The 12675-nt window shown below is 48.5% G+C and overlaps 1 protein-coding gene across 1 annotated transcript in view; it reads left to right on the top strand.

The window, feature by feature from the left end:
- The window catches only part of INPPL1 (inositol polyphosphate phosphatase like 1), a 1017870-nt gene that overhangs the window by 395911 nt on the left and 609284 nt on the right, over window positions 1-12675 (top strand). Inside the window, exon 2 of the mRNA XM_069640289.1 lies at window positions 6068-6131. Within this exon, the coding sequence (XP_069496390.1) occupies window positions 6068-6131 (64 nt within the window). The remainder of the gene's footprint in view (window positions 1-6067; window positions 6132-12675) is intronic.

Below are 12675 nucleotides of genomic sequence, written 5' to 3'. Positions count from 1 at the left end.
ACTTTACTGGGGGTTAGCTGAGGGTATATTCTTTCATGAATTTGGCAACTGGGTGTCTGACTGGATGGACCGCGTAGGATATTAATAGGCCTGTTTTAGGAGGCAGGCGAATCAGAAGCCTCTGATGGCCAGTCTTGTCTAGATCGGCTGACACAAAAGGTGTCAACCCCCCACCTTGCAGGTAAACTCCAAATTGCTTTTTAACAATTTGTCATTTGTTGGGTTATTTAAAGAATTAGACTGAGTTGAGTTATCGGAGACACGTGACCACTCTGCTCGATCCAATTCCAATTCGCTTGGAGAAGTATGTGATGCAACTGGAAACTGTTCCAATACGAGCTTCAGACCTCCTGTCAGGTTTCATAACCTTAGTGCATACCCCATTGCACGTCTTGGACAGGTTACCTGCACGCCATGCCAAAACGCGCAGGGAGGGTGGCTGCATACAAGCATACATGCCCACGTTGCCAAGGACACCGGGAATACAAGTGGGACGGCCTGACGGTCTCTGCGAGTGTCCGTTCACTGTAGGATCCTATAGGCCTAGGTCTTAAACTACTGTTGTCAGAGTCAGATCCCACGCACCCAGTAACCACATTGTTTTTATCAGTGATCACCAGCGCGGGTGCCGCCTTAGCTGGTTTTAAAGTCTATGGTAACGGCAAAGTAGCTTCATTAAACGCTACAGTGGCAATTGCTTCAGTTAAGGAAAATGTGCTGCGCGGTGCAAGCAGGGTCGTATCTTCTGGCATGGACACACAAGAAAAGTAGCGATTTACATGAGTCTGTCGGGACCGTTGTCCCTCTGTTTCTTCGTTCAGCACATTGCTTTCTCTGTGCTCGCGTCCGTGGAGAGGCAGTGATAACAAGCTCCCGCTTGCATTGAACGCAGGTCATCTTTCGCTGGTTCCAAATAAGTGAGAATGAAGCGTACTTCGTGGTGGATAGAAACTAGTGTACGTCCGCTAGGCCACTCGCCAAACAGTGCAGCCTTGTCCTTTCTCCTCAGGGCTTACGCCGCCAGGCGCTTGTTCTTCTTCTTGCTGATAGATTTTTATCCATCAGCGGTGATTTTTTGGATACCGAGGCTTGAGCCTCATTACTCCATCTTCTCGGGTTGAGTGTGTAGTCGTGGGTTTGTATTCTTCTTGGTCTGTGTGGTCTTGTCACAGTACGCCGCCAGGGGGCTGCAGGCAGGCTTTTATGGCCAGCTGGTTCGCAGATTGTTAAAGGCACAGGCACCTTAAGTCAATACAGCAGTCTCTGCTCCTTGAGACACTCGCCACAGCCAAACAGTGCAGCCTTGCCCTTTCTCCTCAGGGCGTCACTTCTCCCAAACGGGGAACTCTCTCCCATAAGGCTAGGGTGGTGCAGTCAATATTCCCCCTAGGGATGGTAAAATGCGGGAGGACCTTCCATGGGAGTAACCCCCATCCCCACCCGCCGTGGGTATAGGGAAGCACTTTCAGAGCCTCAACAGCTCTGTTCATCTCACACACGCAGATGCTATATTGTGACAGATGCTATATTATGGTAATACTGCGACGAGGAGGCATGAAGATCTCATTAACACTGACAAAAGACTCTGGTAATGATTCAAGGGAGCTGTTTCCTTTAAATGAGAAAGGAGGACATACCTGGGAGTCAAGCTGGTCCTGCCAGCCCAGGAGTAGCAGCAAGGGAGGAAGCTGTCAAATGGTGCAAGCTGGAAGCAGAGAAGACCGGAGGGCAGACAGCGCAAGCAAGAGGCTGGAGACATATCTGCCGGGTCCTCCATTGGCAGGACCAAGACTAGCTGGAGTCAGGCGCAGCAGTGGCACGACCTCCAAGAGGAGGTGGAGCGCCCAGTACATAAACTGTGCTGACACTGCAAGGAGCTCTTTCCCGTAGAGCTGCCGCGGAAGCAGCATAGCCACAAGAGGCATTGAGCATCAGGAACGAGACCCCCACTAATCCCCGGAAGTGCCTGCGCCATTCAGGAAAGCCTCAGAAGGTAACTGGGTGTATGGGCGGACTGGTGGGGGTGTGGGAGAAGGAACAGAGTCTCGGCTTCTGGCCGTGAGCAGTGTGAGGCAAGAAAGAGGCTAGTAAGGGTCAAGGACCGATTCCCCAACAAAGCGGGCATCAGAGCAGTGTGTCTTTGTCGTTGTGGCAGTCATAAGACCACTGACTCAAACCAGGTGAGGAGTGTATCAGAGGAGTTTCCTGGCTATAGTCAGAAGGCCGCTACCCTGAATAAATTTGAGTATTAAATCATAAGGGTACTGCCTCACAACAGTGACAGTCTGAACCAGAAGAAGGACTCTTTAGTGACACCAAGGATAAAGTCAGTATGGAGTAACTGAACAGCGAATCCCTTTGAAAGAACTGTCACTTTCCTTATTGGCTGAAGAACACAGTCGGATTGGGCCAGGAGAAACGGAAGCATTCTCCTGGGTCCCAGAGCAACCCCAGTACCGAAAAGACTTTAAGGTCCTTTTTTTTCATTTTGGTACCAGGAGCAGGGAGTCATCCTGCTGGAAATGCGTCTGTTTCCTTCATAGTAGTGACCAGTGCTTGAGTAGGAGTTTGCACAGAGGCTGGTGATATTACTTTGGACATTCTGACGATGTGCACCAGGGTTTTCTTTCTTTTGTAGGAACAACCCCCAGGGGTAGGGATAGGACAGCCTTTTTTACATTATTCAATAAAACACTGTTAACATGTCACCTTTGTGTCCATCCCCTACTTCTGATGCTGTGTCACAGTGCTGTTTCAATGAGTCGGCCTTGAGTTGAGTGTGGATTTCTTTGAGGTGGCAGAGGTGAGCTGGGTGGCTTCAGTCAGAATATTCTGAGCGTGGCCTGTTGCTCTGCCCATGGAACGAAGAAATCCAGCAAGAGGTACTCGCAAGCATTAGGGACGTTGCTGGAGTTGCATGCTCCCTGGAGAGACCATGACCCACTTCTATGGTCACTTCTTCAGTGAGTTCACTAGGACCGCACTGGAATCGCATGCTCCCTGGAGAGACCATGACTCACTTTATGGTCACTTCTTCAGTGAGTTCACTAGGACTGCACTGGAATCGCATGCTCCCTGGAGAGACCATGACCCACTTCTATGGTGACCTCTACCGAGAGATCACTAGGACCGCACTTGAATCACATGCTCCCCCTGCACCCACCTAGCGAGAATTCAATCATTCGGACGAAGGAAGCAGGAGGGCTCTCTCCGCAACATGAAAAGGTATCTCAGATTAACGTGGTACAGAGGCAGAGCAAGACACTAGACTGGTGTACCACGAAGGTAAGCTCACATGACGCGCTAAAGAATGAAGGTGAATACCGAGCAGGTATAGCCAAGGTGTGGCAAGAGAGCAAATAGGAGCAGGAAAGACAAGGTAACAGGGCAACAAGGTAGCGGAAGCAAGGCAGAAACACCCAGGATGGATGCACGGAAAAAGGTTAGGCAAGTAATAAAAGCGAGACAAGGAAGTTGAGACACACCCGATAGTAGCTACTTCCTGCTTTTATACTTGTATGTGGAAGCAAGGTTGTTGATCGCTAGTTGCCAAGCAACACTGTACAGGGAGCTAGCCCGCATGCGCTTGGACAACCAAAGACCTATTTATGTCGGTGTTCCAAAAAGAAGATGGTCACGCCAAGCTGCATGAAATCCCCTGAGATCGGGAAGTCCCACTGCACCAACGTGGAGACCGAACGAAAGAAACAAATCGGCAAGTAAGGGTAATGACCTCAAGCACGCTGTCGAGGTAGGTGCCAATAGGGATAAAGCCGCCAGGTACCCGGGCCTCGTCCAAGGACAGCCTTGCAGAGCGCCCTCTTACAAATGTAATTCTGCTTGTTAAATATACACAAATTCTAAAGCCAAACGTTTTCTAAGGACAAACAATAAGAAATGGGTTTTTCTAGTTCAAACCAATACATTCACAGAACCCAGAACAAAATATGGTCCCATACGGGATATCAATTTTGCTAGGTTCTGTTTTGTTGAACCTTTAGAAGTCCCAGCATGGATCTGAAAATATAAACCTGAACTATGTGAATGTACCTTTTCTAATAGTTCCACTCTGAAACCATCTGATGAAGTCTATGGGACTTTGAAAGCTTTCCCTGCATAATATTTTATTAGTCCAATGAAGGGCATCGCAGCCTGCATTTTTTGTTACTGAAAAGTAATTTCCATACAGTCTGGTATTCGTTAGGTGAGCAAAAATGATATGTTACCCATATTATGAGACTCCTTATGGCCTTATGTTACCTTTTTAAGAGCAGAGACGCCATATGTTGGCAGGGCACTGGACACTTTTCTAAGACAAGCCTTACAGACTGGGAAGATGGTGTGGAAGTGGGAGGCAGGCTAAAGTGGGGGAGGCCGTGTGGGAGACCCCGTCAGGGCCATAGTTTTGGACCAGGGAGTCAACGGACCCGGTGGGGGTGTGTTGTGGATGCAGACGGAATGGGTCCTCTCTCTGGCGATGAGGCAGGCTACACTGAAAAGCGAGAACACAATGAAGGCACCAAAGTCTTTGCAGAAACCTGGAACAGATTTATTACAGGAAGTGGAGTAAACTCATTGCCAGCAGAATAAATTAGACAAAGTGGACTAGTTAGGCACACCCATTGTCATGGAACCTGGGGCCTGGCCGAGTACCCTTGGATGCGGGCGGAAGTGACTCCAAGAGGGTAACGGAAGGGTTCGAGAGGGAGTTTGAGTTGGGAGCTCCTAGAGATGGTGAGGGGGAAAACAAGAGAAAGGGAGAGGAAAAGAAAGGGAAAGAGTAGAGCGGCACAGAGAGACACACAGGGAGAGTGACAGGCACAGACACCAGGAGAGGGAGACAGACACAGGGACTGACATGGGCAGAGACTGACGCCAGGGCAGAGACAGAGACCGAGAGAGAGACGGGGGACGGGGCAAAGAGTCAGAGAGGCCAGGAGTCCTACTGGTGGAAAAGTAGAGCACGTTGAGGAGGAAAGGGTGGGGAAGGATGGAGAGGAAAGATAAGGGTACCTGCTGAAGGGGCCTCCTGAGCTCTGCTGCCCCCCGTCAGCACACCACCACCAGCAGACAAGAGTCCCCTCTCCACAGGCTTATATAAGGCTGTTGCTCTCCCCCACTCCGGGGCCCCCCACCCAGGATCACATGTGCAACTGGTTTGTTTGGCTGTTGCCAGGGACCCGTTTTTGTGTGGCTTCCAGGGGAGATGGGATGCAGGGCTGTGCCTGCTAGAGTGTCCTCCTAGAGCCCGTCCCCAACCATTCACACCATAGTGGAAACTAGATTCTGTGTGATTTCCAGGTCAGGGGCGATGAAAATTATACAGTGCAGGGCAGTTTGGGGCCTCGACAGAAGATTCATTGTAGGACTGGGGATTGGCAGAGGTTTCCAGAAAGGGTGCAAGAGGTCAGGGGCTAGCTTGTTGACTTGGCAGAGTGCAGGCCAATTACAGGGCATGGGACATGTGGCTTTCCAGAGCCCCCTCTCCTTTGATGGCCGCAACAAGTGGAACTTGTTTTGCAGGGCTCAGTGAGGCTTCGTGCAAGGATAAAGGGGAGATGGAAATTATAGGGTGGGGGCAAGTTGGAGGAAGAGTTTAAAGGGGCCAGTCCAGCTTGCAGCTGAGCAAAAAGTAGAACTGGTTCTTGGAGGGATCATGGCTTGGGTCCACAACCCCCTCCACACAGTGCAGCGGACACAGAGGAAAATACATTTGGTAAAAATAAGTCGCCCAATACTTTGGAAAATGAAGTTGTGCAATACATTGAATACAGTGGGGAAATTAAGTCATGTAACACATTGAAAATGGAAAAAAATATGGAAAACCCACAGTAAACACTTAGGGGCATATAAACTGCCATTTCCACAATAGTCCTATTGTCTGCTAGTCATTCAACCTCATGCACTTTTTTAAAAGTTTCATCGGGGGGGAAACCTAATTAAACCCTGTACTTATACTGCCGACTGTTGTTGTTTTATGTATTTGATTTTATGTACTATTTATTTATTTGCGAAGGATACTAATATATTGATATTCATTTTCTTTTTCTTTCTCCCGCTGCCGCAGGTACCAGAAGCACGTGCACACCTACCGGATCCTTCCGGATGAAGAGGAATATCTTGCTGTTCAGGTGGGTGCAGTTTTAGTTCTTGCTGTGCAGGTGGGTCGAGTTTTAGTTCTCGCTGTGCAGGTGGGTGGAGTTTTAGTTCTCGCTGTGCAGGCAGGCGGATGGAGTTTTAGTTCTCGCTGTGCAGGCGGGTGGAGTTTTAGTTCTCGCTGTGCAGGCGGGTGGAGTTTTAGTTCTCGCTGTGCAGGCGGGTGGAGTTTTAGTTCTCGCTGTGCAGGCGGGAGGAGTTTCAGTTCTCGCTGTGCAGGCGGGAGGAGTTTCAGTTCTCGCTGTGCAGGCGGGAGGAGTTTCAGTTCTCGCTGTGCAGGCGGGAGGAGTTTCAGTTCTCGCTCTGCAGGCGGGAGGAGTTTCAGTTCTCGCTGTGCAGGCGGGAGGAGTTTCAGTTCTCGCTGTGCAGGCGGGAGGAGTTTCAGTTCTCGCTGTGCAGGCGGGAGGAGTTTCAGTTCTCGCTGTGCAGGCGGGAGGAGTTTCAGTTCTCGCTGTGCAGGCGGGAGGAGTTTCAGTTCTCGCTGTGCAGGCGGGAGGAGTTTCAGTTCTCGCTGTGCAGGCGGGTGGTGGAGTTTTTGTTCTTTCTGTGCAGGCGGGTGGAGTTTTTGTTCTTTCTGTGCAGGCGGGTGGAGTTTTAGTTCTTGCTGTGCAGGTGGGTTAGTTTTAGTTCTTGCTGTGCAAGTGGTATTTTCTGTACAAGCGGGTGGAGTTTTAGTTCTTGCTGTGCAAGTGGGTGGAGTTTTAGTTTATATGCAGGTGGTGGAGTTTTAGTTCTTGCTGGGCAGGTGGGTGGAGTTTTAGTTCTTGCTGTGCAGGTGGGTTAGTTTTAGTTCTTGCTGTGCAGGTGGGTGGAGTTTTAGTTCTTGCTGTGCAAGTGGGTGGAGTTTTAGTTTCTATGCAGGTGGGTGGAGTTTCAGTTCTCGCTGTGCAGGCTGGTGGTGGAGTTTTTGTTCTTTCTGTGCAGGCGGGTGGAGTTTTAGTTCTTGCTGTGCAGGTGGGTTAGTTTTAGTTCTTGCTGTGCAAGTGGTATTTTCTGTACAAGCGGGTGGAGTTTTAGTTCTTGCTGTGCAAGTGGGTGGAGTTTTAGTTTATATGCAGGTGGTGGAGTTTTAGTTCTTGTTGTTTGAGCGGGTGGAGTTTTAGTTCTCGCTTTGCAGACAGGTGGAGTTTTAGATTTTGCTGTGTAGGTGGGTGGGGGGTTTAGATTTTGCTGTGCAGGTGGATGGAGTTTTAGTTCTTGCTGTGCAAGTGGGTGGAGTTTTAGTTTCTATGCAGGTGGGTGGAGTTTTAGTTCTTGCTGTGCAAGTGGGTGGAGTTTTAGTTTCTATGCAGGTGGAGTTTTAGTTCTTGTTGTTTGAGCGGGTGGAGTTTTAGTTCTCGCTGTGCAGACAGGTGGAGTTTTAGATTTTGATGAGTAGGTGGGTGGGGGGTTTAGATTTGCTGTGCAGGTGGATGGAGTTTTAGTTCTTGCTGGGCAGGTGGGTGGAGTTTTAGTTCTTGCTGTGCAGGTGGGTGGAGTTTTAGTTCTTGCTGTGCAGGTGGGTGCAGTTTTAGTTCTTGCTGTGCACATGGCTGGAGTTTTAGTTCTCGCTGTGCAGACAGGTGGCGTTTTAGATTTTGCTGTATAGGTGGGTGGGGGTTTAGATTTGCTGTGCAGGTGGATGGAGTTTTAGTTCTTTTTATGCAGGCAGGCACAGTTTTATTTCTCGCTGTGCAGGGGCTGTGACAAGGTTAGGGGGCTACATGTTCTTGACCCGACTACTAGCTTAATCTATTTTAGGCTGCTAAAGAGAAAAGCCTCTTGGAAGCACAATTATTCAGTCCTTTACAACACACGTTTCCATTTCCTTTTCCTTTTCATTGTGTCCTAACAAACCGGACCCGTTTTTTGAGCCTTCCCTGACTTCTAGACATTTGGCTAATGGTATAAAGTTGAAGGCCCCTTTTATTGTTTATAAGCCCTTTATTACCAAGCACCTTGTTTTCCTAGCTATGTTTCCCAGCAAAGCGAAGTCGCTGAAGCAGCAGCTTCTTGCTAGTGGCCTTGTACAAGGTAGCCAGGTCCTTCTCAGAGATGGCTACACACATGTATGAAATTAGGCTTTTCCATCCATTCAGACATGGGAAGATCAGTCTTGCTGCAGTTTCACGAAGGCTTCATTGGTTGTACTCTCCACGCTCCTCCTTTTTGTGATCTGGGCCAATAACAGCGCAACACTTGAGCTAAGGCAACCTCGGTGATGTCTCGCTCCGTATAAATATTAAGTTAAATTCAACATTGGCTTTAATTATCCTTTCAAGAGAAGATACATGTGAGCCAATCAGATTTGCAATAATGCGGGCAATATCAGGCGATATTCCATCGTATTTCGAGCAGTGTGATTGGCCCACCAGACCACCAGTGTCCATCTTTGACAACACAAATTACCTTTGGCGTCTCCTTATCCCCGGCAGCTGCATGGTACCCTTCTGTTACACCTCACATCTCTACAGAAGAGGGGGGTCTTCTCGCGGGGGCGGTTCTCAGACTAATGCAGACAATCGGTGACTGGAAATGTAAGGGATACCAAATAACATAGAACACCGGCCCTGGCATAGAAACAGCACGCACTGGCAATGCCAATAGTTTGGCCTTTTTGTAGGCTTGGGAAAGTCATTTACAAGGCACTGCCACCGTGGTATTAACTGGCCATCGATGGTAGCAGCTGTAAAATGTTGCACGTACCTGGACATATAATATCAGTGTCTGGCAAATGCCTAATACTTATAAAGAAGCCAACACTGTTGGCTTTGCAATGCTTGTTTTTAACAGGACTTCAAGTGAACGACACACATAATGCCTATATATGGAGTGGTTGAAGGCAGACCCGAGTAAGACATTTTTATTACACCAGTAGCATGTTTACACCTTCAATTAAGACATTAATTCCTCCTCCACAGGCTACATGTGCAAACTCAACAGAGCAGCCAAACCCTTCCTCTCCCCTCACAGTTGCACGACCCTGGCCAGAGCCCTTATTCTATCAAAGTTAGATTACTGCAACGCCCTCTACATAGGAGCCAATAAATACATCACAAATAAAATCCAAATCCTTCAAAACAATGCTCTCAGAGCGGCATTGATCATCCCCAAAAAGAGCACATACCAGACATAAGAAGAGCTCACAATTGGTTCTCGACCAAAGACAAAATTGCCCTGAAAATAGCATCACTTACTCACAAATGCCTTAACGCCGCTCCACGATACCTCACCGATGGATTCACCAGATACTCTTCCAACCGCCCCACCAGAACATCCAACTCCAATACCCTCATTGTGCCCAGATACAGCACAACATTGGAACTCCCTTCCTACGGCCCTAAGAGTTACCCAAACTTATCCACACTTCAGGCGCAAGTACATCCTGTGGATCAAAGAAAATGACCTCTAACTCACTCATTACACTGCACCGATCCCCACATGCACCCCACCCATCTGATTACACGCCACTACCGATGACACTCGACACACCCACTCCATGAGTATGTGTATATATTACCTGCATCAGCCATGAATCTAATTTGCTTTATTTGTAGATCTAATTTGTATCCTTTATATAGTTGTCCCTCTATTTTGTATATTCTTTTGTATATTACTGTACAGCAATGTAACCAAGCTGAAAATATCCTTATTGCCTTTCTGCGCCCTGATACCCTCGGGTCCGGCGCGCAATACAAATATTAAAACAAACAAACTCTCAGAAGACTGCTTTGAAACAACATTGGCAGGCACTTGGAGCACAAGGTTTGATGGTAAGGTTTGAGTAAAGCGAGTTCAGAGATCCTAGCAGGCTGTGTTTTGGGAGGGAATAGGCATGAAGTGGGTGGAAATGGTTGATGGTGATTAGCTTGGCTATGGCTTGCCAATGGGCGGGTACATAACCAAATACCTACAAGCTTTTTGTCCCTCCTCATATGCCATTTCTCCATATTTGTGCTCTAATGCAATAGTTTTGGCTTATAGATGACTCTTTCGCGCCACCTAATAGTCAGAATCAAAAAGGGGCCTCTTATTGTCGTAAGTAAGAATAAGATCATATTGTTCCAGTGATATCCATGTCACTAGGGTTTTTTTTCTTCTGGAAAGGAAGCTTGTTTGCACTCTGAGCGCGTTGCATTTGGAGCATGAACATTTCTTGAATTCAGAGAACTTTGCACTTGAGTGTGAAACTCTGGTGCAATTAGATTTAACGAGAGCCAATAACCGCTGTTATCCAGCATGGGGTCTTGCATTGATGCGCATGTTCATGAATATTCCCCGTCATCAGGCTGGGAATCCTCAGTAAAAAGAAAGCAGTTTTGCTTTAGACTGAAAACTGCTAGTCTCTTATAAAAACCAATCTTTGTCCTCTGGGTCATACTGCCTCTTGCCAATTACACTTGTCCTCCTAAGCTCCACACCTGGGGGCCATCTTCCGAATTTTACTGCTCGTTTCAGTGTTGGGAGTCTTCCCACTTTGCTCCATGAATTGTGACTTTTTTTTGCTATTTTTCAATAGTTTTCGACCATTACCTCATTGACCATCGTGCATGGACTAACGGCAGTGGGGACCTGTCGTCGACAAACATTGTATTCCAGACAAGTTCGGCAGGCCCAGGCTTGGGCCTACATCTCACCTCCATGATGTCCGAAGTGGGCAAGAGAAGTTTCTAAAGGGACTGTGGCCTGAAGAACGTGTATGTTGAGCATTGGCACCTCAATAGCCTGTACTGTCTCCACCCAGACCATGATGAAGACGGGTGCGAGATCTGGCATGGATTCCTGGTGAAGACCAAGAGGTATCATTATCGCAAGTTGGTAGCTTGGATCAACCAGGAGAAGGCCTCCGATGCGGCGTCCGGGCACAGTCATGCCTCGTTGAGGACCGGAAAGTCACGAGTGTTCTCCTTCTGAGAAAGAGGTTGAGGTCATTTGAGGTGATCCAAAAGGCGAAACATCACGCATCTACTCGCACGAAGGTCGCAGCTACTACGGGATCTGGTTCAGGAAGGGGCTGCCCCCCATGGCTGGTAAGCCTACCGGCCAGTGGATTGCCTTCTGCCCTAACCCCTTCCAAGCACGAGTCTTCCATCAGGGTTCATCTGGCTGCTATATCTCGGTAAATATGGGCGCCAGGCAAGCCCTCCCTGTCGTCACACAAGCTCGTCAAGGAGTTCGTCAAGCGCCTCTCCAGGGCTTTTCTGCCGGTGAAGGCTCCTGCCCCGGCTTGGAAGCTCAACATAGTTTTGGGGCTCATGGGGCCTCCATTTGAACCGATGCATCAGGCTCCTCTGAAACATCTGGTGGAAGACTGCTTTCCTGGTGGCCATCACCTTGGCCAGGTGAGTCGGGGAGATCCAGGCCCTCTCCTGCAAGCAGCCGTACTTGACCTTCCACGCTACGAGGGTTTTGCTATGGGCCCTTCCCACCTTTATGCCGAAGGTTCCTTAAACTACGAGTTTTCTTTCCGAAGCCTTCTATGCTTGCTGAAACGGCTTTGCATTTGCTGGATGTTGCTCTTGCCTTGAAGTTTTATGTGACACACACTAAAGATTTTCGGCAGATGACTCCGCTGTTCATCAGTTATGACCTGTGGGGGACACAGGAAGGCTCTGTTAAGGCTTCCATATCCAGGTGGCTCTCGGGCTGTATCTTGCACGGCCATCATCTGGCCAACAGACAGCTTCCAGACCAGCCGAGAGCCCACTCCACCAGACCCATTGCTGCAAATATTGCATTTCTTTCTGGTGTTCCCCTGCTCGACATCTGCAGGGATGCTTCGTGAAGGTCCACCCAGACCTTCACAAGAGTCTACTTCGTCGACAGGGATTCCAGGTAGGAATCCCGGGTCGCCATGCAGTGCTATGCATCCTGTTTGCTTGAGGTGAGTCTGTTCCAAGGGTAAGTGAATTGCTTCTGTTGAGTCTTGCCACCTCCCATGGTTGTGTATATGTACTGCTGTGTAATCATATTCATAAGCATGTCAGCCAATGCCAGACCCCAGGCTGGTGAAGGTACATGTTACTTACCTCTAACTCCTGTTCTTCGGCAATGGGTCTTGCATGGATTCATACGCAAACCCTGCCTCCTTCCCCTCTATGGCTCTTCTTGGTTCATACTGCCACTTTACATCAGGCCCGGCTCCAGGAATTATTATCTGGGTGGGCCAGGTTTGTGATCAGGGGGGCCAAACTTTTCTCAGATTCGTGATTGGGCATAAAATGTCTTCCTAGATCTGAACAAATATCTGCCCTTAATTTGCCCTTAAACTCTTTAGTCTGTTAGACTGTTTTATAAGGCAGAAGCCTGAATTGAAACCCAGGTTGTTAGGACCAGGGTTGACATGTTTACCCGCAAGACTACTTGAATGTTTGATAAAGATGCTTGTTGGGATTGCACTCCCTGGCAGATTTAAGCCAAAGGAATTATTGGGCAAGGCTGACCGGGGAGGTGGGGCATGGGTGTGGAGCTTATGGTCGGAGTCGTTAATCGATGTCATGAGTGCAACAAATGTTACATGTTTTTTAAGTTGTCTTTCTT

The sequence above is a fragment of the Ambystoma mexicanum genome, chromosome 7q, assembly GCF_040938575.1.
Source record: "Ambystoma mexicanum isolate Mex_15411 chromosome 7q, UKY_AmexF1_1, whole genome shotgun sequence".
Classification (NCBI taxonomy): Eukaryota; Metazoa; Chordata; class Amphibia; order Caudata; family Ambystomatidae; genus Ambystoma; species Ambystoma mexicanum.
The sequence above is the reverse complement of the archived record's forward strand: the minus strand, read 5'-3'. Positions and strand labels throughout refer to the sequence as shown.